At 66.1% G+C, this 26,427-nt stretch overlaps 1 protein-coding gene across 1 annotated transcript; it reads right to left on the bottom strand.

Moving 5' to 3' along the window:
- On the bottom strand, nt 1-26,160 carry OSBPL5 (oxysterol binding protein like 5). The gene is made up of 22 exons (XM_030332795.1): nt 25,855-26,160; nt 24,929-25,085; nt 22,916-22,998; nt 18,506-18,586; nt 18,156-18,257; nt 16,885-17,088; nt 16,092-16,176; nt 14,108-14,279; nt 13,586-13,781; nt 11,638-11,822; nt 10,929-11,010; nt 8,688-8,786; nt 8,247-8,343; nt 7,254-7,352; nt 5,600-5,697; nt 5,088-5,177; nt 4,864-5,000; nt 4,234-4,419; nt 3,863-3,989; nt 2,657-2,795; nt 2,006-2,108; nt 1-992 (listed from the first exon to the last, which is right to left on the bottom strand). Exons 2-22 carry the CDS (start codon nt 25,062-25,064, stop codon nt 854-856), a joined length of 2,640 nt encoding a protein of 879 aa, XP_030188655.1. The 5' UTR covers nt 25,065-25,085; nt 25,855-26,160; the 3' UTR covers nt 1-853.
- Nucleotides 26,161-26,427: the final 267 nt, after the last annotated feature.

Here is a 26,427-nt window from a genome sequence, read left to right as displayed (position 1 = left end):
TGCAGCCTGCCTAAAATACCGCGTTTATTAAAAAAGTGTAAAACAGGAAGACCGTGCAGCAGTCTGAGCAAAGTGGCGAACTTGGGCTTCCCCGACCCGGGGGATGCGGGGCCAGCGGAGCCGCCCGTGCACCACAGCCCACACGTGCACACCTGTACACACCTGGGGTCAGGTGTCCCCGCCTTGGCTCGCCCAGGCTGTGGGAGGTGGCGGGGGGGGGGGGGGGTTCCACTGGCGGGTGTGGTGGGGTCCCGTCCAAACAGCAAACAGGATGAAATCCAAACGCTGTCTCCAGAGTGGCTCCGGCCTGCCCGGGAGTCCACTGGAGGCCCCTCTGTGCGCCTCGGGCAGCGCGGGTCGGGGCTCAGGAAGGAAGGGACTGTGCGACAGGACGAGGGAGGCCCCGGGACCCCTGGGGGTTCCAGGTGGCTCCACACAAACTTCCCGTTCACCCCTCCTGGGGAGTGACCGTGCAGAGCCTGGGCGGGCGCCCTGTCCCCCGCCTCCGTCACTCTCGCGGGGCGAGTGGGCGCCGGACGGGGAACGAGCAGGCCAGGTGAGCGGGGGCGGGGCGGGGGGGGGGGCACGAAAGCTGCATTTGGCGGTAGCGTTAAGGCCGGCCCTGGGTGGAGGGCCCCACGGGAAAGGTCAGCACCTCCCCTGGAGGAGCCCGGATGGCCCCCCAGGTCCTTCCTGCGGTCCTCCTGCCGCCACGGGCCCCTCCGGCCACAGTGGCCGCGCCTGTGGGTCTGTCTGCCTCCCCCGGGCTGGCTTAAAGTGCTAGGTGCCTGGGAGGGAGGGCTGGGGCCGGCCCAGTTCTGCGGGCGATGCCCACGTCGTCCCCAACGGGCTCCTATTTGAGGACGTAGTTAATGAGCAGCTGACACGCCATGAACACGCAGAGCAGGAACCAGGAGCGCGGGCTCTGTAGGAGGCCTGGGGCCGGCACCTGCCTGGCCCTCGCCGTGGAGCTCAGCATGGCCGAGAGGTGCCTGCAAACGGGGTGGAGGCTGAGCCAGGGCCCAGACAGGGGGGCCTCCCCTCCCCTCAGCGGACGGCTGGTCAACACGGGGTCCCGGGGCAGGGCGGAGGCGGCGGGCACACATTCCAGGGAGGGAGGGGGTCACGGCTGGGGCAGCGGGGGCTCTCGTACCCCCTTTCCCATCCGGCCGTCGGCCTGAGCCGTCTCCCCCTCCCCCAAAGCCATACGTTGGAGCCTGACGCCCAGCACCTCAGAGGTGACTCTTTTCGGAGACGGATTTTTTCAAAAGGTAATTAAGGTAACACGGGGTCACCGGGGTGGGCCCTGATCCCGTGTGACCGGGGTCCTTGTAAGAAGAGGGGATCGGGACACAGACACGCACGGAGGGACGGCCCCGCGAGGACACAGGGAGCGGACGGCCGGCCACACACAGGAGAGGGGCCTCGGGGGGACCCGGCCCCGCCCACGCCCGGCCCTCGGGCTCCGGCCTCCAGGACGGCAGGGGGGACAGGGCATCCTGTGGTGCGAGCCCCGTCTATGCACGGCGTCACGGCCGCCCCAGGACAGTGACCCCCACCCTGGCCTCGGATTATCATCGTGTGCCTGGAAACTTCTGGCCATTCTCTGGCTACATGCCTCATAGCCAGCCTCCTGTGTGGGGCCAGGCGGCTGCTCCCACGGCTTCCTTTCTACTTCCAGGCCGGCGCCATGCTCCCCCCCCCCCCCAAGGGCAGTGCCTTCTGACTCACACTGACTCAACGCCCAGGCTCCTCCAAGCCTACACCCTATGTCAGGCATCCTGCTATTCATGTTTTTAGCACAGAGCTAGGGGCCCCCCGAGCATCGCCAGCTCATCCTGTTCAGAGGGACTCCCCTGCAGCCCCCACACCACCCAGGGCGCCTTCGTCCTGTCCTCATGACACCAGACCCCCGGCCAATCTTCAGGGTTCTGGCACCGGAGCGACATTCCGGGTTCCAGAGCCCCTGGCGCTCTCCAGGCGGGGACCCTGGGAGCGAGCCTACCTGTGCAGCTCCTGCTGGGCCTCCCGGATGGACAGCACGGCCTCGTGCAGCGCCTGCAGCCGCCGAGCCTCCTTCCCACACCGAGGGCACGGGCTCTCGCTGCCTGGGGTGGCCGGCCGCACGTCACGGGACCCAGGGCACAGGGGATGGAGGGGGAATCTAAGGTGAGCTGCGTGTCCCGGGAGCCAGCAAGGGGGCCCCAGGGCCACGCCGCACCTCTCGGGTGAGGCTAACCCCTCGAGGATTAGAAGCACGGGCAGCGAGGGTCCCCCCCCCCCCCCCCCCCCCGGCCAAGCTCAGCTGGCCTCTGACAAGCCCTGGGACACAGAAACGGCTGAGGCACAGCCCATCCTCCACAGAGGCAGGGACAAAGTCGGAGACACACAGGGGCAGAACCGGAGGGTCACATGCGGACAGACACTGCCCAGCCCCGCCCCCCACGCTGCCCCTGCCGGCCACGGGAGGCGCCACCCTCCCCACCCCCCCCCTGCCCAGAGTACAGGGTTGGGGACCACTGCCCTCCACGCCCCTCGTCCGCCCCCGGGCTCAGGGAGGCGAGTGAGGGCCCCTGGGAGGAGGGTCGAGGCGGACCCTGTACCTGCCGGGGCAGCCGCTTCTCTGACCCCTCCCACCCAGCTCAGGAGGGCTCACCGGGGATGAAGTCACCGTCCTCCTCCTCTTCGTCGGAGAGCTCTGGGCAGGACTCGGGCGTGGAGCTGCTCTCCGTGACCTGGCTGTGGCCGGACGGCTGGTCGCTGGCCTTGCGGAGCCGCCGGTGTGGGCCGGGCCCCTAGAAAGAGGCAGAGCCGCTGCCGCTGGGGGCCCGCCTGTGCCCACCACACCCCCCGCTGGCCTCGTGCTCCGGCTGAGCCCCAGGGGCCCTGCCGGGGATGTGCCGTCCCGCGGACACGGCGGCACGGTTATGCCGGGACGGCTCTAGAAGGAGCGGCCGTGGCCGCTGGTCCCGTCTCACTGCGTGAGCTGACAGCTAAGGATCCCCCGGCACCGGGGAGACGCGTCCAGAGGGACCTCCAGGATCGGCTGACCCCCAATGCTTCCCCAGAGTACAGGGGCGGCCGAGGCGTGGCTGGCCGGAGGGGCTGCGGAGAGGGTAGGGGGGCCCGGGGGGCATCCAGGTGGAGGCGGCTGGGGCTGCCCATCCGAGTCAGGGCTGAGGGGAGACGGCAGGGGTGCCACGTGGACGGCGAGAGACGTGGCCCCTGCTTGCTGGGGAGACTGGGGCCACCCTGCCTGTCCTGCCCGTGTGGCTGCCGGCCTCCGGCGGCGAGCACGCCGGCCCAGCAGATGCCGTTCTGTTCGCACAGACTGTGCGACGCGTGGGGCGGGTGGCACCCGTGGAGGACGCCGCAGGCTTCCGTCACGGGCTGAGCCCTGGGGCTTCTCTCAGGAGGCCTCTTGCTCGCCTCCTGGGGCCCCCCGCCTCCTCTCCCTGCTCTCCCTCGGCAGGCCGCTCCTTCTCCTACCTGACCGGGCCCCCAGGCTGCCCTGAGCCTCAGTTTCCTCATCGGCCGTCAGCCTCACAGAGGGCACCTCCGGGGAGCAGCGGGCCAGGAGCCAGCAGCCCCCGGCACCGCGCCCTGCACATCTGGCCGCCCCATGAACCCAGCCTCCTGCAAACCCAGGCGTTTCGGGTGCCGTGCTGGGCGGGGCAGGGCAGGGGCTGGGGGGCGCAGGGGAGGCCCTGCTGGGAGGGGGCGAGTGTAGGTGGGGGGGGTACCGGGGGGGGAGGGGCGGGCAGGTAAGAGTGAGGGTGGGGGGTGGCCGCCACACCCACCGCCTGACGGTCCCCTCCCGCCGCTGAGGTCGACCCCGGGCGGGGACCCTGCGGGAGCTGACCTGGTGCCTGGGCCCCGGGCTGCCCAGGAAGGCGGTCCGGTGGGCCGTGGTCCCCCGCTGCACGGTGTGCAAGACCCCGTCTTGCTCAAACTGGCCGATGTCCTTCAGGGGATCCCAGGGGCTGCGGCTGGAGGGTCCGGAGGGTCTCCGTTGGCAGAGGCAGTGGCCCCTGGGGCGAGGGGACCCGTCCCGGCCCAGCCTCAGCCCCCCAGCTCAGCCCCCAGAGGGGGACTACTGCCTAGGCCTGTGTGCAGGGCCCACGGGAGGGCGGCCGCGGAGCCCCGGGAGGACCCTCCCGCCCCCATCCCTGCCCCTCCAGGGCAGCCGGGGCCCCGTGTGGAGCAGTGGCCCCGGGGCCCCCCGGCACTCACTCCTCGTGCAGGTAGCGCCACTCCTGGGTGGCGGGGTCCAGGCGGAACAGCTGCGGTTTCCAGGGCGTGAGGTTCTGCTGGCGCTCGCGAGCCCGCTGCCGCTGTGCCTCCTCCAGCGAAAACTTCTCCCGTGTGGCCTTGTGCTGGTCGCCCTCGCCGATGGCCCTGGTGACGTGCTGCCAGAGCCTGCGAGCAGGGCACTCGCTCTGAGCCTGGGGCCCTGGGCTGTCCCGCCCGCTTGACACCGGAGGGGAGGCTTAGAGCAACCTCCACTTGGTTGCCTCCGGCGACAGGCAACTCACTCTCTCCCCTGGGGTGCTGTTTACTACGCACAATGAGATGGTTCTTTCCCACTCTGAGCTCACACCTCTCGCCCGCAGGGTCCTCCCTGTGGAGCTGCTGGTCACCTGCGGGCAGTGACGGATCCCCAAGCCCTCCGTCCCTCCCCCCGGCAGCTGCCCCAGCGGGACACGTCATCTGTCACGAGAGGTCGGCTCTGGTCCACCCTCCCTGCCAGCGACATCCTGGGACAAGCTCAAAGCACCGTAGCCCCGCCGACCGGGAGGACAGCCGCCTGCCCAGCCACCGCGGGCTGGGGTCCCGGGTCCCGCGGCCGCCGGCAGGCCTCACCTCTCCGACTCCAGCTCGGTCTGCTCCTCGAATAGCACCGTGTGCCGCTTCAGCCTCTGCCCCCGGACCTCCCCACTCGGGTTCCAGAAGAGCTCGGTGCTTCCTCGGCCCTCCTCCTTGATAAACACTTCTCTGTCCTGCCCCAGACGGCCCGGGCAAGGTCAGAGGTGCTGGCCCCATGGCTGTGCCCGTGCTCCGGGGGCCTGCCTGCGCCAGCCTCTTACCCAGTGTCCGGTGAGATGGGCCAGAACCTCCTCCCCGGACGTGATCTTCCCCGAGATCTGGTTGATGCTCGTGCTGCCCCCGAAGAAAGGCTGCGGGGACACCCCGCGACAGTGCTGCTGAGGGGTCGGTGGCCTCCCCTGGACCCTTGTGCCCCTCCGCGGGCCGGGGGAGGAGGAGGCCCCTTCCTCATGAGGGTGCAGGCTCCCCGCCCCCGGGACGCGGGAGGCTAGGATGGGACCCAAAGCTGGGGGCGGCCACGCTCACCCCAAGCCTCAGCTTCAGCTCGAGGATGCCCCCAGGGCGTGCGCCCCATGGAGGGGGAGGGGTCTGGGCCTGTGCCGGCCCCACCGTGCGGCCTGCGGGAACCCCCTCCTCTCTCCTGGCCCTGGCTGTGCCACAGAGATGCCAAGGGCAGCTCCCTCCTCCCGTGGGCATCTGCTCCAGAAACCCCGGGGCACCAGAGGGCTCCTCCCTGCCCTGAGGTGGCTGGGGGTGTGGCGGCCAGTGCTACCTTAAGCTTGAATTCCAGCTCAGCTTGCAAGTTGTTCTTCTCACACTCGATGGTCACTCTGCCGCCCAGCTCCATGGTCATGGTGCCATACAGGATTCCTGAAACACAGTCCCTGCTCGGTCCTGCCTCGTCGTCCCGACCCAGCCACGCTGACCCCGAGGAGGCCGGTGTCGGACCCCAGGACGGAGAGAAGGGGCAGGGTGGGGGAGAGGACAGGGGCCCCTGGGGGCAGAGTCTCTGGGATGGAGAGGAGTCGGTCAGGGGGAGCGTTACCCCGACCACACCTGGCTCCTCGGTGACCCTCTGCCCCCAGGGAACGGAGTCTCTACCCCCAGGGCTTGTGCTCCCAAGAGTTGCTCTGTCCAGGGAATGTCCTGCCCTTTGCTGGGTGCCTTCCTCCAGGACCCCCCCTTTCCAGGCTCCCAGGGCCCCCACGAGACGCTCATCGCCGTCTATCATTTGCTCTGCAGTTTGGGCCCCGACGTGAGCTCCTACATCCTCCCCGCTCATGGCTGCGCCCGGGATTGGCCCGGCATATTTATTTAAAGTAACACACGTATTTTTTAATTAACCTAGGAATGGATGAATCTTCCGTTTCTGGCCATACGGAAGACTTACTCTAACTAAAGACAAGAGCTGTGTTGTGTCGGTTGTAAAACACCTGGGCGTGTGGGACAACGTGGAAGAAAAAAAAAAGAGACGAGCCACTTGGAACAGAAAAGGGCTGGGAATCCCACGGGCACACCTGCACCAAGTGGGGCGGGGCGCTGCAGAGCGGGGGGGGGGGGGGGGGGTGGTCCCCTCTCCGCTGGTGGGGACAAGGTCCCGAGACAGACACCAGCCTCCTCCGACTACACCTGTGGTTTAGACTTTGGAACCAGATAAACACTGCATTTCCACAAGCACTTAAAATATGGCATTTGCCAAAGGAAAATGAAACTGAAACCAAGTGGGAATTTTCCGGGTAGTGTGATCCTGCAGGGGGATCAGTCCCCGGGACTTTACAGACCCCAGGGAGACAGGCCAAGATAAGAACAATCACCACAGAGAAAGCACAGAGCGCTTCCGGCCGTCACGCTATCGGGCTGGGTGGTCAGTGTCATTCTGACCGGTGTGCGTGGTGTGGGAGAGGAAAGGTGACCGCGGTGGTGTCACTTAGAAAGGGGCTTTGTGGCAAGAGGGAGGAAGACGTTGCAGGTGCCCGGTCCCCAGGGCTAAATAAAAGTCTGACGTCTGGGATCCGGATTGGAAACATGCGAACTCGTGATGTATTTTAATCTTAAAAAAAAAAAAACAAGATTAGCTACTGTTTAGTTACTGGAAAGTCCTAGAGACAATGACGAAGCACTCCTAAGAGGCAGGTCTGGCTTGCAGCTGTGATACTGAAACACTGTTTCCTACTGGCAGGAAGCTTGGTTTCCTGCAGAAATGCCTGCCTCGTGGTCCATGCCAGGAAGCGTCACGCTCCCGTGGGGCCAACCGGGAAGGAAGCGGGGTGTTAGGGCCCGAAGACGTCTTCCAAGAGGAGTCCCACACCCAGCTAGGAAGTCACTGAAGAGTCGAGTGCACCCTCCACCGACCAGTAAGGACCAGGGCGTCTGCACCGAGGGAGCCGGCCTGGGCGCTGCTCCCCTGGGCAAAGGGAGCCCCTCACCTTTGCAGTGGGCGTAGGGCATGGTGAGGGTGTAATCCTCCGCACGGTTCAGGAACGTGAGCGTGGCCTTGCCGTCCAGCAGAGCCGACAGGGAGTTCCCTGCGGAGATGCGGCCGGGGGAACCGGTGAGTGGAGACGGACCCTCAGGACCCCGGGGGCCCGCCCCCTAAGTCACAGGGTCTGAGCTCCCTTCCAGCAGGTGAAAGGAGGCCCCTGTCCCTCCAGCTGTGTGACTGTGGGGCAGCCAGGCCTCTCACAAACCCTGTGGGTCACTTAACCTCTCTGTGACTCAGATTCTGGAAAAGGCCCACCCAGGATGCCACACGTTAAGGTTGATTTCAGTTACCGAAGGGGGGATTTTCAGGGCGTAGGCTGCAAACGTTTGCAAACTAGCCCAACCCCCTGCTTGGGCTTTTTTTTTTTTTTTTTTAATGTTTATTTATTTATTTTGAGAGAGAGAGAGACAGAGAGGGAGCGCCAGCACAGAGCCCAACGTGGGGCTCGAGCTCACGAACCGTGACATCATGACCCGAGCCCAAGTCAAGAGTCAGATGCTTCACTGACTGAGCCACCCAGGCGTCCCTACTCTGTTCGGATTTTGGGGAGCACAGGCCACGTGGGGCCACAGAGCAAGTGCAGGGCAACTGAGGAGCCGCTCTTAAAACTTCATTTTGATCAATTTAAAGAGCCACACGTGCCTAGGGGTGCCGCACTGGACAGCCCAGCTCTAGACGGCACCTGTTGGCGCAGGTCCTTGCCCGTGACCCTCACAGCGTCCCCGCAGGACGTGCCCTCCCTGCGGCTAAGGGGCGGCCGGGCTCTGCACGGACCCTGCCTCTCTCCGGGTCCCGAGCTCTTCACCACCCATGTGGTCCCTGACCCGGAGACGTGGGGAGGGAGACAAAGCCGGCCACCCCGTGCGGTCTTGGGGACCTCCGCATCCAGGGGGCCCCGTCATCCCCCGGCTGGGACAGCCCAGGGGAGCCCCCTCACCGTAAAACCGGGACTTGGCTGTGATGTTGCCGCTGATGCAGAAGCCGTCCTTCCTGTTACTGACGTGGAAGGCGGACACGGGTGGGTGGTGGGACACCTGCGGGCAGAGGACAGAGGACAGTCCTCCCCGGGGAGGGCAGAGCCCGGCTTCCTGACCAGAAGCCCCCGTCCCCTGCCCCACCGCATCCCTCCTGGCCATTCCCGGCTCTCAGTCCCGCTGCCCAGGGAAGCGGAGGAGACCCCACGTCGGTGCAGAGCGCCCGGGGGGTCAGGGTGGGCCGTCCCCTCCCGAGGAAGCACCTTCTGCTGGCCCGGGGCCTGTCCCCGACTGCAGCTCCCGGGAGGATCCCGACGGCGGCCGGGGGGCCGCCAAGAACGTGCGCTGGGGTCGGAGTGCCCAGCACGGGCCCGGCGTGCCGCCTGGGAGCGGCCGGGCCTTACCTGCTCCGCGATGTAGAAGGTGTGGCTGCTGGTGTGGGGGTGGAACCAGCGGCAGCGGAAGGTCTCCCCCAGGACGGGGTTGTACGGCTTCTTGATCCCCTGCGGGCGATGACCGAGAGGCGCACGTGAGGAACTGGGCCCAAGCGGGACGGGGTGTGGACGCAGGGACAACCTGGGGGGCTGCCCACTGCCCACCCCCATCGCTACAAGGGACGGCCTGCTTGGCCACCAGCACCTGGGGGCAGCGCTCCACTTCCGCTTTGGGGAGAACACGCTTTGCCCACGGTTTACGTTCTGGGGGGGCAGCCTATGAGGTGTCCTGTCCGGTTCCCGGCTCCGAGGGGGACCGGAGACCCTGAGCAGGTCACGCTTTCCCTGGACTTTGGGTGAAACCAGCACACAGCCTGTTCGAAGCCCCCAGTGGCTTCTACTGACCCTTTCAGTAGGACCCCAAGCCCCCAGCCCTGTGCCCCACTCCCCAACTCCGCTCGCCACCTTTCTGCTCCCGCAAACGGCCCAGGTTCGTCCCCGCTGCAGCAGGGAACGAGTTCCCGCTCAGGACAGCCCTCCTTCCGGGTCTCGGACCCCCTCATCAGATCAGCAGCAGCTGGCCACCCCTTCACGCCATCCAGCAGGCCTCTGCGCGCACGCACGTGTGTGTGCCTGTATGTATGTGTGTGTGTGCACGTGTGAGTGAGAGTGCCTGTACGTGTGTGCCTGTGTGCCTTATGTCTGTCCATGTGTGTGTGCACACGTGTGCGTGCGGGTGCCTGTAAGTGTGTGTACGTGTATGTGTGTGCACACGCACATGCGTGTGCCTTACATGTGTCCATGTGAGTGTGTGCACATGTGTGTGCGCATAGGAATGTGCGCGCGCGCACGTGTGCGTGTGTGCCTGTGCTTGTGTGTGTGTGCACGTGTGTGCGTGTCAGCGTGTGCCTGTGTGTGTGTGCACGTGTGCGTGCCTGTGTGCACGCGCATGCCTATAGGTCTGTGCGTGTGTGTGCATGTGTGCCTGTACTTGTGCACGTGACTATGTGTGTGTGCACGTGCGTGCGTGTCAGTGTGTGCATATGTGTGTACGTGTACGTGTGCATGTGAACGTGTGCGCACGCACGCACGTGTGTGCATGTGTGCCTGTACTTGTGTGTGTGTGCACGTGTGTGCGTGTCAGTGTGTGCCTGTATGTGTGTGAATGTGTGCACGTGCGTGCCTATACGTGTGTGCGTGTGTGCCTGTATTTGTGTGCATGTGTGTGTGCGTGCACATGTGTGCATGTGGGTGCCTGTATGTGTGTACATGTACGTGTACATGTGAGCATGTGCACGTGTGCGTGTGTGCACGCACGTGTGTCTGTGTGTGCATAGGAATGTGTGTGCGCATGCACATGCGTGTGCCTGTACTTGTGCGTGTGTGTGTGCCGTGTGTGTATGTCAGTGTGTGCCTGTATGCATGTGAGTGTGTACACATGTGCATGCATGTGTGCACGCGCGTGCCTATACGTGTGTGCGTGTGTGCCTGCATGTGTGTGCATGTGCGTGTGTGTGTGCACGCATGCACTTCCCCCCGGAGACCGGAGGGCAATTTATTGCCCTCGGAGGCAATCGCTCCACGAGCGATAAAATGCCCTCGGAGGACGCCTGCCCCGCCTGTCCGAGCCCCGTCCGCAGCCTCCTGTCGGCTCCTCGCTCCTCTCTGCCGAGCTGTCCGGATCCCGCCCGGAGCCGCCCCTGTGGCGCCCCGTCCTGCCCCGGCCAGCCTCCCAGACAGACGCTCCTCTGTCCCAGCAGCGCCCCACCCAGGGCCGCCACGTGGGCGCGCACCCCGCCCTGCCCAGGGCCCCGAGGCAGTTAAGAGAACTCGGATCTGCTGTGTGACTCTGGGGCCGTCCCTCCCCTCCCCCGAGCCCCAGTTTCCCCTTGGGCGCAGCGGAGGAGCAGAACCAGAACCATACGGTCACGCCCGTGTCCCACGGAATCCCCCGAAGGGCCCAAGCGGGACCCTCCAGGTCTGAGAGACACAGCGGCCACACACAGCGGTGCTGGGAAAAGGGCTGTCGCCCCTGCACCTCAAGGAGCCCCTGGGACCTGCTTTTCGTGATGCATCTTGGGAGTCATGGAAACCTTTCTGAGAACCCAAATCGGGCTCTGATGAGCACAGGGCTGATGGGGTTGCAGTGAGAGCAGGGGGCCCGCAGCCCCACACCTCCACTGGGCCCGCCCTCCCCGCCGGGGCCCTGACCTTGGGTTTCTTGTAGAAGCCTGACAGGTACCACCGCAGTACAAGCTTGATGCGGCTGTAGGCGTCCTCCTCCAGGGCGGCCCTGTGCCAGGACGGGAGAGGCCCCTCAGTCCAGGCCGGGATCCCCCAGGCCACCCTCTTGCCCTGTCCACCTTCCATCCACTTGGCTGGACACGGGCCACCGGGCCCCTCCCGTCCCGCCCAGCCCCAAAGCAGGGGAGCTGCCCGCCCTCCAACAGGGAATCCGGTTCTCCACCTAACCAGAAAGCGCCGGCGTGAGCGCGATGCTGGGGCAGACAGGGTGCTGCTGGCTCGAGGGCTGGCCGGGCGCCTCTGCTTCCAGGAAGCCCTCCCGGGTACTCCCGCCCTCGCCCGGCTCCCGAGCCTCCCTCCTTCCAGCCTCCACAGCCTGCGGGGTTCGGCTTGAGGGCACCAACGCCCAGAGCTCGGGACACACAGAAGGTGCTCGGGGCTGGCGCCACGCCCACCTTTGATGGCTCCGGCCCTGACCTGACGGGCAGCCCGCCCCCCTCCTCCCTCTCGACCTGCTCCTTCTGGGGCCGGTCTTGGACACGGGGCCTGCTACGAGGCTGAGCTCGGCCGCGGACCCCGGGGCCCCTCCAGAAACATCCATGAAGGGGCCGGGGGCTGAGGGAGGCTGGGGTCTCCGGGTGCGCACGGGTGGGAGGGGCGCCCCCTGCTCGCTCACCTGGACAGCAGGTCGGCGTGAAAGTAATAGTCTGAGAGCTTGTCCAGGAAGGAGCGGGGCTCTAACACGAAGGTGGGCAGCACCACGCGGGACAGGTCCATGCCCGGCCGCAGCTGCCTTAGCAGAAGCCACATCAGACTTTTGTTCTCCTCGGACACAGTCTCCACCTGGGAGGCCTGGCCCAGCTGCCGACGGTGGGGGGGGGGGGGGGGAGGCTGCGGTCAGGCCCCCGGTCCGTGCCGCCCGGGGGAGCGGGGACGGGGGGCAGGACAGGGGCGGCCGGCTCTGGCCGGGGGACGCGCGCGTCCTCGGTCTGGCCCCCGGCAGCCCAGCCGGCCCGTCTCGCCCGGTCTGGCCCCTGCTCTCCCCGGCGACCCCAACCCAGAGGGGCACGTGCTGGCCCAGGCTGGCTGCCGTCTGCCTCCACTCCTTGCCAGCCTGGCCGACCTGGGCCCTCCCCTCGGCCTGGGCGACCCCCGACTCTTGTGCGCGGGGTAGAGCCCGCCCACCCTGGCTGCCGAAACCCAGGGGTGGCAGGAGGCGCGGTGGGTACGGGGAGACCCCACCCCAGCCCATTCAATCTTCCCAGTGGCCTGGAGACATGGGTGCGGGGGGTGCTCTGGGCCTGCGCTTCCTTTAGAAATAAGGGTCCAGGGTCACACTGCCGGGTGGGGACCGCCCTGGCCCCCGCCCGTCCTTCCCAGTAACACACTCAAGGAGACAGAGCTGTGGGGGCTCAGGGCTTTGTCCCTCTGGGTCTGGGCAGCGGGGTCGGGTGGCTGCACCTCGCCGTCCATGCCAACCAGCAAACCCTGAGGCAGGCAGAGTCTCAGAGGGTCACGGAGGCGTGGCCAGCTCCGTGGGGCGCTCACAGGACGGGGCAGTACAGCCGGGACACGGGGGAGTCCCACAAAGCCCGGGCGGAAGTCTAGCCCGTCATCCCTCCCCGGGGACCCCACCGTCTTCAGCCTTTGATGCCTCTGGCCTGGGGCGGATCTGGACTCAGCTGGTGGGGGGGGGGGGGGGTCCCCTCAACTGCCTACCCCTCTGAGCCCTGATGAGGCCCTGAGCTGGATTTGGACCCAGGCGGCCCCTGCACCCCTTCTCCCCAGACTTACTCCTCGCAGTGGCCCCTGGGCACCGGCACTGCGGTCGTCCCCACGTTACAGAGGGGACAGGCGACTTACCCGAGCTCACACAGCTGAGCTCGCACAGCACAGGCGGGCCGTGAACTCAGGGCTGTGTGTGTCTGTGGCCCGAAGGCAGCCACCCCGAGGGAGGCAGGATCGGTATCTGTCTCCACCCTGCTGGGCCGCCTTACACAAGCTGCTTTGCCTCTCTGTGCTAGCACACCTGTCCTGGGGCCCCTGCCAGGTCTCCCGGGTCCCTCTGTGGAGCCCAGCCTCGTCTGTGCTGGGCCTCTGAAGTGTCCCTCGGGCTGCCCGCTCTCGGCCCCAGGGCCCTCACGTGCATCTCCCCCAGTGTCATGGCCCTGACCCTACCCCCAGCTGCCGGCCTCACAGGTGCGTCGCCATCAGGCTGGGACCTGCCCGTCCTCCTCCGATGTGTCTTGAGCCCCGCCCCTTGGCCCTCCTCCAGGGCTGCCCGGGACTAAGGCGCCCTTGTCGGCCTCCTGACAGAGGCTCCTCCCTAGTGGCTCCGGGTTTCTACCCCCACTCCTTGGCTTTCTAAAGGCCTCACTGGACCTCGGCGGGCCCCCACCTAACCCCCCCAGGGTCTTCCCAAACCCTCAGCAGAGTCCTCCCGGCCCCCTGGCTCTCTCTGAGTTGTGGACACCATCCTGGTCTGGTCTGGTCTGGTCCCCCAGCACTCCCACCCCGGGCACTACAATCTCCCGTCCAGGGGCCAGCCGGGCACCGAGGCCTGTCTTTTCCGGGGAGGCGGGGGACGGGGCGACACCGGCCGCCCAGGTGGGGCGGGCTCTCACCTCCCCAAACTCCTCGTGGACCTGCTCCACGTACGTGGTCCCCCCGGGCGCCAGGCCCTCCAGGGTCTCCGACTGGACACTCCCGCTCTCGTTCGTCTTTCCGCTGTGGTCCTGGGCCTCGTTGTCCGACTCCTCGGCGTTCTCCCTCTCCGACTTGTCTGAGAAAGCGTCGTTCTCCAGGGAGGAGCCATTCAGCCTGGAAGGGAGGGGCGTGCCGGGGGTCCCAGGTCAGGGGTGCGGCCCGGGCGACCCCACCCAGGGCACGGCTCACTGCCGGCACTGCACCCACATCCTCGGGTCTAACCCAGTGTGCACATGAACAAACTGAGGCCCCCGGGCCCAGTCGGGGTGAGGGAGGCTGCCTCCTGACCTCGGGGTCTGGTGGCCAGACCTCCATGGTGCCTGCCCCCCTCCCCATGTACAAGGAGACCCGTATGTGAGTCCCGCTGACAGCCAGGGTCCTGGGGTCCCCAGCAGGCCGGAGACCCGGGCTCGACCCCTGCCCACCGCACCCCTGCTCACGGGCACAGGTCTTGGTCGTGGATGGTGGCCGAGGGGGGCAGCCCGCAGAGCGAGGGGGGCGACGCATCCGGCGAGGACCCGGGCTCCCCGTCACGGCCCTGCTTGCACGAGCTGAGTCGCAGGAGGCTGGAACAGCGCAGAGCCAGCTCTAGGGCGTCGAGCCAGCAGCGGCCTGCGGGGGGGCGGGGGGGGTGAGCCCACTGCGAGCCCGGGAAGGGCCCCTCCCCTGTGCGTCCCCCACCCCCCTGGAGAGCCTTCCCAGGTGCCCCCGCCACGCAGGTGCACGTGGGCGAGTGCGGGTGGCAGACGTGAACAAGGACGGGGCCTGGCGGCCAGCCCCCGCCCGACTGGGGGAGACAGGAGCCCGGGGCAAGGAAGACGCCCTTCCCTCCCTCAAGGTCACACCTGAGCAAGACCCAGGCACCTGCAGCTTCTGCACACGGGGCCCTGCCTGACGACAGCTGCCTGCCCCAGGCCTGGGGGGCAGGGGTGCGCCTCAGGGGCCCCGGGGCCCCTGGACAGGCCAGGACAGTGGGCGGCAGGCTGGGGAGGGGGCTGCTGAACGTGGCAGGCAACCAAGGGCGTCCTGGAGGGAGGGTGGCCCTGAGGCAGAGCCGGCCCAATCCACCCGCCCCCCATCCCTGCTGCCTTCCTGGCGGAGGCTGCCAGCGGGTGAGACCAGCAGCGCTTGCGTGTCCCAGGCGGCGCTCACAGCTGTGGGGACGCCTGTCTGCCAAGGCAACCCCCGGTGTCCTGGTGGGATTACTAACAGCGGCCTTTCCACTCACGAGGGCGTCTATGCCCGCACATCACGTGATCAAGCGTTATTCCGAGAGAAGCTTCAGGGGTTCGAGGCGTGGGATTAAGGACAGTGACGATACCTCCCTAGTCTGGGCCTTCAAAGTGCGGCCTCTCGGAGAGCGTGACTCTCGTTCCCTAACTTTGAAACCCACAGAATCCTTTGGGGGGCATCCCAGGCTTGGGACCGGGAGGCGAGGGTTTGCAGGGACGGTGGCCCCTGGTTCTCACAGGGGCACCCGGGGTCCTACGAGGTTTCACTGCAGGCTTGATGGGAGCCCGAGCGCCCAGCCCTGGGGGCAGAGGTGGGGGTCACAGGAGCAGCCCCCGCAGGAAAGAGTGGGGACACCGAGGCCTGCTGAGCTCGGGGCTCGCCTCGTCCACAAAGGACCAGACACCCCGAATGCTACGCATCCTTTGAGGCCCATTCCCGGGCCCCCTCCTCGTCCTCCAGAAAGCCCACCCTCATACGCACAGGGGCTGTGGACACCGTCCCTCCCTGCTTACGGCGCCCCCGCCCATCTGGGACCCAGCTCACTCTTTAGTCCGATCTGCCTTGTCTGACAGTGGGCTGCTCTCCTTCCCCTGAGACCACGGGCTCCACGAACACGGGGGGGCCCTCCTGGGGTGTGGACGGGACAACGTCCACCAGCCCCGCCCCCCCACCGCTCTGGGCTTGAAAGAGGGGCAGCTGCATTTCCCCAGAGCCGCCACTGGAGGGCGCTCCAACAACGCGCGCCGCACTTGGGAGCCCGGGAAACTGGATGGCTCTCCAGACCTCAGGGCTTCCTTGGGGACAGTGTGCCCCGGCCTCAGTTTCCTCGTATGTCAACGGAGGTGAAAACAGTAAAACCTGCTGATTCGACGGGGCCTGGCATGTGCGTGGCGCTCAGCAGCTGCGATCTGGTCGCTTTAAATAAGGTCACTGGGTGGTCGTTACAACTGGGTGGCCGGGCCGTATTCATGTTTTGGCCTGGGGAAACTGAGGCTCCGAGAGGTAACTAGTGGATGGCAGGCCTGCCTGGCCCAAGCCCAGGCTTGTCGCGTGACATCTGCCTGCGTCCTGCTTGGGCGGCAGTGGGAGGGTCTGGACAGGGGCCGCGTGAACCTGGTCTGCGATGCCCCCGGGGCGCCCACTCCAGGCGGGGCCCCACCAGGGAGACCCACAGGGCAGCGGGGGACTCACCGTCGGACTCTGAGGCGGCCCTGAAGATCAGGTAGCTGCTGGGGAGGGGCTGTGTGATGGAGCCCACACTCTCGCCTTTGGGGCCCTGGAGAGACAGAGAGCCGGCGTCAGCCGAGGGGACACGCAGGCACGGGCGGAGATGCGGGTCACGAGGGGTCAAGCAGACGCGCACTGAGACACACGCGGCCTCAGGACCCCCAGGTGGGGCCAGACCCCCGGCCACGCGGACGCAGCAGGCAGCGAGAGGAGAACGAGCCCGCGGCTCGGTCCTGGGCTCTCCTGCGGCTCTGGAAGTTCTCTCCGTCTTCGGGTGGCCGTCATCGGCACGCGCACGTTCGGGGTGCCCGTTCAGCGAAACGATGAGTAACTTTTTACAGCAGAAGTATACCCCCTGCAATCTCTGGGACATACCTACGCTAAAAAAACCATTTGGGTGTTCGTCTGAAATCCTGCCGTACCTGGACATTCTGGATTTTATCTGGCAACCTGACAGGCAGCCTCCCAGTTAGGAAGGTGCAGCAGGGAGGGCTGGGCTAGGAGCGGCTCACACGGCCGAGCCCGATTCCTCAGCCTCTGCGCATCGCCGTGTGCTCCGCCCGGGCCGCATCTGGCCCCCGGCCACCGAGAGACCCGACCCACGGCCGGGTGGGGGCCGGGTGGCGATGGGCCCACAGAGCAGTTGAGATTAGGCTCCTGGCCGCCCCTCGGCGCCCGTCTCTTACTCGGCCCGCCCGCGGGGCCTCGCTCCTCCCGGGGCCCGACCCCCCTGAGCCCTGGGGCCCCCCGGAGGTACCTTCACGGCCCAGACGGACTGGTCCAGCGGGTGGAATAGCTTGAAGCAGAAGCCGTCTTTCTTGGAGGGCCGCTCGATGAGCTCGCAGCAGTGCAACAGGACGGTGCCCACCCACTGGCCCACCTTGGGCGTCTTGTAGATGAGCAGCACGCCAGGCTTCAGCACGCACCACAGTTTGGTCCAGCTCTTCAGCGTCCCGCGGATCTGCGGGGAGGGGCACGGCTGTGGGGGGGGGGGGGGCCGGCGCCCCGGGGGCACCCGGACAGCTTGGGGGCGGAGCTGGGCGGTGGGTGAGGTCCTCGGGCTTTGACAAGGAGCTCAGAAATTACAGTGAATCCAGAGAAATGAGGCGCTGCAGCCAGGAGCAGGTTTCCGGGTGAGGTTCAAGGCCAGATCGGAGCCCCTCCCCCCCGCCCCGGAGGACCCAGCAGCCGATGGACTATTGTGATTGTCAGCTTTGTAAATTCTGGAGTTGGTCAGTTCTTGTCTCACTCCAGAGAAGTATTTCACTGTAGCGCCTCATTTTTTATTTTGTGGGGGGCCAAAAGGAGCCCATGCCGGCCCAAGTCCTAGGCAGGTGACCAGGTGCTGGTACACCTGTCTCGGGGGTCCTTGGTGGCAACCCCGGGGTTCAGCAGCTTTCCCACCACCTTAGGGGGGGCAGAGAGAGGTCCCAGGAGCTGAGGGAACCACCATGACCCCCGTCGAAACACAGACTCTAAGCCCAATCCGTGAGGCTGTGATACGGCCTCCCCTCCCCCGCACCCCGGCACGGGGCTTCGTGGCATCCTGGGACCCCCATCCACAGGCCAGGAGCCCCCCCCGCCACCTCAACTGGACACAGGGTCTCTGCAGATTTCAGCGGGTGAACATGAGGCCACATTGGAGCCGGGTGAGCTCTGATTCAATGACGTTTGGACACAGACACACGGACACAGGAGGGGCCACGTGAAGACAGAGGCAGAGGCTGGAATCAGCAAGCCACAGCCCAGGGCTGCCTGGAGCCCCCCAGAAGCTGGGGAGCAGGAAGGATGCCCCACTAGGGGGCGGGGCGGCCCGGTCCACACCGGATTTCAGGGGCCAGCCCCCGGAACTGGGGGAGAACGCATTCCTGTCTTTAAGCCCCCAGCCTGTGGTCCTTTGCCGGGGCCCCCACGGGACACTGGTCCAGACTCACAGTAACAAACACGCCCAACTGCCTCCTGGGTGACTCTGCAATGTCCCCTGGGAAGGCCTGAGACTGGGACAACGTGCCCGCCCGTCTGGCCTACCTTCAGGCTGTCGGCCATGATGACCACGCTGGGGTCCGTCAGGGCGCTGAACAGTTGCTTCGTGGCGCGTTTCTTTTCCTGCCGGTAGTTCTCCTTCTGCGCCTGGGCCCAGGGAACCCAGTGGGCGGGTCAAGGGAGAAGGCCCTGAGCTGGCCCCCGCCCCCGCTCCTCCTGCCAGCCCACCGGGGCTCCCACCGTCCAGTCTGGGGCGGGGGGAGAAGTGGGGGTGGGGAGGTGGCCAGAGCACAGCCCGCCCCCTCCCGCTGGCAGGCCGGGCCGTGGTGACCTCACTGGCCCACCCATCTGACAAATGACACACTTGTGTCCCCACTTCCTGGGCCCGTGCCCACCTTGAGAGCTTCCTTCTTGGTGACCTTGGCTGTTGGGGACACACATTCCTTGTCGGACCCATTGTATAGCCTGTATTCTACCTGCAAAAGAGATTCAAGTTGGGGGGAGAAGGGGCATCAGTGTGCATTCTGGGGCTGCAGAGGGCTGGGGGTGGCCAGGTGCATTCTGGGGCTGCAGAGGGCTGGGGGTGGCCAGGTGCATCCTGGGGCTGCAGAGGGCAGGGGGCGCCCAGGTGAGCTCTGGGGCTGCAGAGGGCTGGGGGGTGGCCAGGTGCATTCTGGAGCTGCAGAGGGCTGGGGGTGGTGGCCAGGTGCATTCTGGGGCTGCAGAGGGCTGGGGGTGGCCAGGTGCATTCTGGGGCTGCAGAGGGCTGGGGGGCGCCCAGGTGAGCTCTGGGGCTACAGAGGGTTGGGGGAAGCAGCCAGGTGCATTCTGGGGCTGCAGAGGGCTGGGGGTGGCCAGGTGCATTCTGGGGCTGCAGAGGGCTGGGGGGCGCCCAGGTGAGCTCTGGGGCTGCAGAGGGCTGGGGGTGGCCAGGTGCATTCTGGGGATGCAGAGGGCTAGGGGGCGCCCAGGTGAGCTCTGGGGCTGCAGAGGGCTGGGGGGTGGCCAGGTGCACTCTGGGGCTGCAGAGGGCTGGGGGGTGGCCAGGTGCACTCTGGGGCTGCAGAGGGCTGGGGGTGGCCAGGTGCATTCTGGGGCTGCAGAGGGCTAGGGGGCGCCCAGGTGAGCTCTGGGGCTGCAGAGGGCTGGGGGTGGCCAGGTGGGCTGGAGGCCAAGAGAACCAGAGAGGTCAGAGAAAGGTACTGTCCTCACACCCGTCCGACACCCTCTGTTCAGTTTATCGGCAGTGGTGGGGGCCGAGGGTACAGAGACGGACAAGTCAGGGAGGCTGAGGACAGCAGGTGGACAGGAGCTCAGAGGTGCCGGGAAGCGTCCACCCTAGCCACTGCCGTGTGTCCAGCCTCGGGGGGGGGGGCACACGTGCAGAGGGGACTCTCACTCCTGGTGCCCTGGGAGCTGCTGAGTGGTGGGCAACGCCCAAGCCCTGTCCTGAGCCCAGACCAGAGCCGAGGACGAGGCACAGCCTGCCAGGCCCGCTGGACACGCTGCATGGGCTGAGAGCAGTAATCCAGGATCTGGGGCTGGAAGGGGCTGCGGTCCTTTAACAGATAGAGAAACTGAGGCCCTGCGGGTGGAGAAAAGGCCAGGACTAAAGGCTAAGAGGCGGAGGGCGGAGCAAACTGTGGCCCGAATCCCGCCCCCCGCCCCCTTTCTGTTCAGCCTGTGAGCTCAGAACGGTTTCAACTTTTTAAGTGGCCAAAAAAACGTCCAGAGAATACTATTTTGTGGGACGTGAAAATCCTATGGTTCGTGGCCGCTTCTCCCCTGAGAAGCTTCAGAAGCCTCAGGCCCTGGGGGTGGAAAGGAGGGGCAGGCCACCACAAGTGACAGAGCTGCGAGAGCCGTGGGTCATCATCATTGTCCACATCCCGCAGATGAGACTGTGGCACAGAGAGGCTCCGAGCCTGCCCAGGGTCACACAGCTCGTGAGGGCCGAGCTGGGGCTGAGTCACAGGAAGGACAGGGGTGCCTGCGGCCTCTAGAGCCAGTCTCGGAGCTGAAGCTCGGGTGACGGCGTGCATGCCAGACTTGGTGGGTGACAAGCCTCTGGGGGCCGGGACTGAGCTACAGAGACGCTCCCGGTTGTCCTCCTGGGGAGCCGGGCCTCTCACGCACCGTGCCCCAGCCCCCTTAGCACATGCTGTTCCCCCAGCCTGGAATGCTGTTCCCTGTCGCTGGGTCCTCAGGCCCCACTGAGCCGCTCCCGAGAAGGAAGACAGCTCTGACCGCCCTGCTGCCTTCAGACCCTGACGTACTTGCCCCTGGCCGGCCCCACGCCTTTTACAATTACCGCCACGCAGACAGTCCTGTCTGTTGCCTAGAACTCCTGCCAGGGGAGTTCCATCCCAGCACACGCCCCGCCCCGGCAGCTGGGGGTTTGGTGAGCATCCTGGATGAATGAATGAATGAGTGAATGAATGAACGATCCTGCCACCCAGCTCTCCTCCAGATGTGACTCAAAGGAGTGGGGTTTGCTTTAGGCAACAGAGGAAGAGACACAGGCTCTGAGGCCTGGGGACCGGGGGAGGGGTTGGGGGGGTGGGCGATGGGCCGGATGGAGCAGAACAGAAGTACTTGCAGTCACGTATCTGACCAGAGTCTGAGGTCTGGCATATATAAAGAGCGCTTACAACCCAACAACAAAGACAACACAACTCGAAGGCGGGCAGAGAACCCGAACAGACATTTCTCCAAGGGGACATCCGGTCGGTCAAGAAGCCCCGGACGGATCATCGGTCATTAGCAACACGCAAGTCAGAGCCGCCGGGAGCGCCACAAAACGATGGAGGAGAACCCGGAAAGTACAAACGTGCTGAGAACGTGAACAAGGGGAGCCCTCCCTCGTCGCTGGTGGGGTCGTGACACGGTGCAGGGGCTGTGGAAGCCAGTTTGGCATTCCCCAGAAAGCTGAACACAGAATGCTTTAGAATTCCCCATGACCCCAGAACGACCGACCGTCTGGCCCAGCAACAGAACAGGTAAGGCTCTAAAGGGTTTCCGTCTGGGGGGACGGAGAGGTTTCGGAACGACCCAGCACCGAGCACCCACTAAACACCACTGAGTTGTGCACCTAACACAGCGGGTTTTGGGATGTTTGACTTGGCCCCACGAGGAAGATGACAAGATCTGTATTAGCTTGTATCTTTTCCCAAGCCGCGTCCTCACAGCAGCCCCAGGTTGCCCTACGGCATCTGGGGTCCCCCCGCCAGGGGCCGACACGTTACGGGTGGCCTTGTCTCGTCTGGCGCTGTCCCCCCCTCCCCCCCGCCAGGTCGGACGCACCAGGAGAGCAGGACGTCGTTCTCTCCGTGAGCCCGACGCCGCACCCCAGCAGCGCGTGCCCCTCGGGAGACGCTCAGACACGGTTACGGAACGGAACGGATCTGAAATTTGAACCAAGTCAAGGGTTGCTGCCAGTGGCTGTGTTTTATTGGCTCGTAGAAAGACACAGCTGTGTTTCCAGTGTTGTTATGCCATAAACTTGTGTCTTGAGAAAATAAATAGCCCAAGTGGTCCACCCCTGCCAGGGAACAGCATTGAGCCTTAAAAAGGAAGGGCGTTCTGACACCCGCTACGGCGTGGATGGACCTCGGGGACGTGATGCTGATTGAAACAGGCCGGTCACAGAAGGTCAGATCCTGCGGGATTTCACTCGTACGGGGACCTCACGGACTCACATCCAGAAAGACAGAAAGCAGACAGTGGGCGTCGGGGCTGGGGGAGGGGGTGGGGGGGGTAGTGTTTTAATGGGACGGAGTTTCGTTTCGGAAGACGGAAAGTTCCGGTCGCGGATGGGGGACGGCGGCACAACAGAGTTGAACGTGCTTAATGCCACCCGGAGCCGCGTGCTTAGAAACGGGTAGGGCGGTAAATCTGGGTTATGCGTGTTATACTGTAATTAAAAATGAAAAAATTAAATTAAATACAAATAAGTAAGCAAATAACTACGCTCTGCCTCCCCCTCCCCAGCTGGTGGCCCTGGGGGCCAGGGAAGGGACACGCGGTCTCCAGCAGGTGGGGGGCACCCACCAAAGGTTTGGTTTCTTCTTCGCCCGAGGCAGACACAGGGACAGACCACGAGAGCCACAGCAAGCCCTCCTTTGCTGGATGAGGCCACGAGGCCCCAGGGGAGCAAGGCAGTCACTCGAGATCACACGGGGTCGCAGGTGGTCGGGCAGGGGGCCAACCGCCTGTCTGTCTGCACTGCTCCCCAGCCCCATGGCAAGAAGCCAGAGCCACCAACCCCCGTCAAAGTCTGGGGACCCTGGCCTGAGACCCTCTGGGGGACAGAAGGGTACGCCTAACACCCTCCACGCACTGCCCGGGGCCTCGGCGCCCGCCCTGGACCAGAGGTTCTGCCTGGAAGGGCACAGCCGCGCCTGGGCCAGGAGAGGCTGGCCTGGGAGGCCCGCGGGGCGTGTGGGCGCGTGAGCTTCCAGAACTCGCCCTGCGGAGGGTGTACCTGGTGGAGGGAGTGCCGAGGCAAAGGCAGAGGGAGGGGAGGCTCGGCGGTTTGCCTACAACAGAAAGACTCCGCGGACTCCTCTTAGAATGTCCTGTCCCCGAATGCCACCGAGCAGCCCAAGCCTTGGTCCGGCCCCGGGCCTCCCCGGCCCGTGTTTTGCCACAAAGGCGGCTTCGATGACACAGCCCACGGCACTGTTTGTGACTCCGCCCCAGCCTTCCTTCCCAGACGTGCAGGCCGGGGTTCGGAGCCGCTCCTCCGGGCCCGCATGGGCTGGGGACGGCGGGCTGTCCCCTTCCTCCCACGGCCAGGCTCTTACCGGTGGCCCCTTGGTGGCAGAGCCCGGGGTCGGGGGCCCTTCGTCCCTCGGCAGCGGCTGGCCATTGGGCTCCAAGTCCTTCCCTGCAAGAGAGCAGCTGGAGTGAGGACCTGGGCACAGGGAGGAGCCCGGGCACCCTGGGCGCGGAACGTCCTTCGAGGACCGTAAGGCCAGGGCCCCGCTTTCAGGGGAGGAACGCGGTGTCCAGGTTTGGAGGCCCATGGTGGGTTCAGGGCGTCTGGACCGCGCCTGGCCTGCCCTCTCTCCCTAACCTTCTGGGAGCTGGACTCTGGGAGGGAGGTGGCCGGGCACTGTCCCTGCACCCCGACCTGGCGGGTGCCCGTTTTCCTGTCCAGCTTGGTTGAGGGCGAGGGAGAGAAAGGGGAGGCGTCCGGATTCAGTCCCGGGGAAACAGCCGCCCTTGCCTAGCTCCTTCTGTCCTGAACGGGGCTTCAGAGGCTGCGGTTTATGGGCAGGAGGAAGAGGGGCTGGTCTCGGGCTCTCAGCCGGGTCCCTGTGCTGAGGAGCAGAGGTGGTAGCCGCTGGGGGAGAACCATCCCGGTGGGGCGGGGACACAGGTGTCCCCAGACCCAGCCCTGGCAGGGGCTCCACAGACCCACCTCCCGGAGCCCCTGGGGGGCCGGGGGGCCGGGGACCGAGAGCCGTGCCCTGCAGAAGAGCCCGTATGGCCACCTGGGGAAATGATTCTGTCCTGGGGGGCCCGGCTTCACCTAGGGCAGCAAAGGCCCTAGGACAGAGGCCACTCAAGGTGCCCTGGCCTTCCCGCCCCGGCAGGGATGCTGCCTCGCTGCCTCTGCTTCTGCAAAGCCCCCTGCGCCCTGACCCGAGGCCCGGGCTGGACGGTGAGCACGGGGCTTTCCCGACCTCCAAGGTGCCCTCTCCTCCAGGCCCCCTCGATTCAAGGGCTGTCCTGGGGGGCTCCCCCGGCCTCTGTCGCCTCCCAGTGTGGGTGACGCCTGCTGGGGGATCCTCCCAGCTCAAGGGAGCTCCTCTTGGAACTGGCTCCTTTCCTCCATCCACACCCACCTCCTCACCCCTGCCCCCAGGACCTGCCCTTCCCTCCTGAGGAAAGGTCTTCACCTGCCGGGTCCCGCGCTGCACGGGGCGGCCACTCTGGGGACCAAAGACCTCTGAGGCCGGCCACCAACTGGGATGTGTCCTTCCCACCCCCTCCATCCCCCACTCCCGAGAGGGCATGGGAGCAGAGAACAGATGTCAGCTTTATTTCCCTAGGTGTCCTGTGCCCTGGCCCGTGTGACCTGACATAGCATGTTCCTATCTGCTCGTGAGACTGGGTGAGATGTCCCCAGAAGCCCCTCATGTCCTGACAGCCTATTGGCCTGAGGCTCTCCCGGTGGCAGGTGGGGGCAGGACGGACACTGCGGCCGGGAACAGCTGGGGCGTCCCTCTCCTCCCTCCCGAAGCTGGCAGCGGCCGAGGGGCGGGCAGGCCGAGGAGGCGACGTCTCCCAGGATGGGGAGGGAGGCGGGCCCTCTGGGGCAGCAGTCACAGACGCGCAGACAGCGCTCAGCTTGGGCTCTGCTGGGCGGGCCCGGGAGGAACGAGGAGCTGGGGTGGCGGGGACCTGGGGCCGGGCAAGCACCAGCAGGTACGGGTGACCTGGTCCCCTGCGTGCTCAGTGCTTCACCCACCGGCGGCCTGAGGGCACCCAGTCTGGACTGTTCCCTCCCCGAGCCCGGGACTCCTTTGTAACTGGGAGCTCACATCCCCATTTCACAGAGGAGGAAACTGAGCCCCAGAGAGGCCCTGAGGCTGGCCCAGGGTCACCCAGCCAGAACTGGGACTGGGGTTCAGGGGGCCTGTCTCAGGAGGGCAGGTTTGGGGCCGCCACACCACACGGCCTCTCCACGGACGAGCTGCCCCATAACCCCGGCGAGGGAGCCCCCTGCTGACCTCCCATGACGCCACGGTGGATGGGGCTCAATCGCCCTCGCCGACCAGGACAAAACCCGGGAAGCCGCGGGCACTGACCTGGGCCGAGGGGGTAGAGCTCATTCTCTCCACTGAAGACGAGATTCCGGGTGAGCTTCCGGGGGTCGGTTTTCTGGGGGGTGGAGGAAGGTGGACACAGAGAGAAACGGCGCCTGAGGAAGGCCTCCTCCTTCATGGCCTGGGCGCTGGGAGGCTTCTGGAAGGAAGGACGGGAGAGAGGCGGTCACACCTCACGCTGAGACCAGGGGAGCCCAGGGGCCGGCGGGCATCCTCCCACCCGCCCCGTCTTAGGGGCAAGGAGACACTTCCCGGAGTCGGGAGTGGCGGGCGTCACCCCGTCTTATACTCAGGCCCTCACTTGGGGCGTCTCAGGAGTGGACGAGGAGGGCCTGGAGGGGGCGGGGAGGGGGGGGCGGGACCCACCGGCAAGCAGGGAGTGGTCGCCAGGGGAAGACCACGCCCCCGTGGGAAAGACCACGCCTCTGCGGGAAGCCCCGCCCACCCAGACGAGCCCCACACCTTGCTCTGGGGACACCGCACCCCCAGGCCAGCACTCCCTTGGCTCTGCAGGACCCTGGCTGCAGCCAAGTGGACCTGAGATGTGCTATGGACCCAGGCCAGGCCACCAGACCCGCCCTCCCTGGTGACGGAGCCATTCGAGGGGAGATGGCCGCTGACGCACCCAGGGGAGGCGGCCGAGAGAGAAGGGTTATGCGGTCCACAACCCAGAGCACCGGGGCAGCTGGCCCCGCCTGCACATCCTGCCTCCTGCACCCCCTGCCCCTGGCTCTCCTCCCTCTGCCTCGGCTCCTCCTGGGGGTCTCTGTTGCGGGCGCCCCAACAACGTCGCACCGAGAGAGAACGCAGGTGTGCTGAGAGCCAGAGGCACCCCAGTTCACACCCTGCCCTGGCTCTCCCGAAGGAGCTTCCTCCCTGCCCCAGGCACAGCCCAGCCCATCACTCACGAGCAGGCCTGGGCCTCCTCCCAGATCCTCCTGCCCTGGGCAGGCCTGGGGCAAGCGGTCGACATAAGTCCCCGACGTCAGCCCATTTTATAGATGAGGAAATCAAGGCTCGGAGAGCTGGAGGCCTTGCCCTGTGGTCATGGCCCGGTGGGTGGTGGCACAGCAGGGACCCTGACTCCTAATCCCGTGCTCCGTCCGCTCCCTGAGGACGTGCTCCGTGAAGGCCCACTGACCCATCTCTCCTCCAGGTCTGGGGCTGCACCACCTCCCTGGGTGGGCCCGTGGCTTCCTGCCAAACCCAAGACAAAGGCCCCATTTCCTCCCAAGGCCCTGGGCTTTCAGGGCGGGGGCTCAGACACAGAGCCTTTCCTGCTATGACTGGGCGGGGCTCCGGAGTGGGCGGGGCCCAGGGCATCTGGTGGTGGCCCCGGACCTCCTCCCGTGGCAGCCCCAGAGCCTTGTCTGTGTCCCCCCGCCCCCCGAGGGTCAGAGTGAGGGGCTCCCAGCCCTTCCCTTCCTAACCACTATCTTGTCACCTGGCTAAGCTGGTTACCTTTGCTGTTTGGGATTTGG

Source organism: Lynx canadensis, chromosome D1, assembly GCF_007474595.2.
Source record: "Lynx canadensis isolate LIC74 chromosome D1, mLynCan4.pri.v2, whole genome shotgun sequence".
Taxonomy (NCBI): Eukaryota; Metazoa; Chordata; class Mammalia; order Carnivora; family Felidae; genus Lynx; species Lynx canadensis.
The sequence above is the reverse complement of the archived record's forward strand: the minus strand, read 5'-3'. Positions and strand labels throughout refer to the sequence as shown.

What these genes read in the sequence shown, in the direction of transcription:
- OSBPL5 (XM_030332795.1), bottom strand. Translation starts at nt 25,064, where the DNA reads ATGAAGGAGGAGGCCTTCCTCAGGCGCCGTTTCTCTCTGTGTCCACCT. An exon ending in AGCCAAGTCCCGGTTTTACG is followed by an intron (nt 7,353 to 8,246) that starts GTGAGGGGGCTC and finishes GCATCTCCGCAG; the next exon opens with GGAACTCCCTGTCGGCTCTG. An exon ending in ACCGAGCTGGAGTCGGAGAG is followed by an intron (nt 4,420 to 4,863) that starts GTGAGGCCTGCC and finishes CCCTGCTCGCAG; the next exon opens with GCTCTGGCAGCACGTCACCA.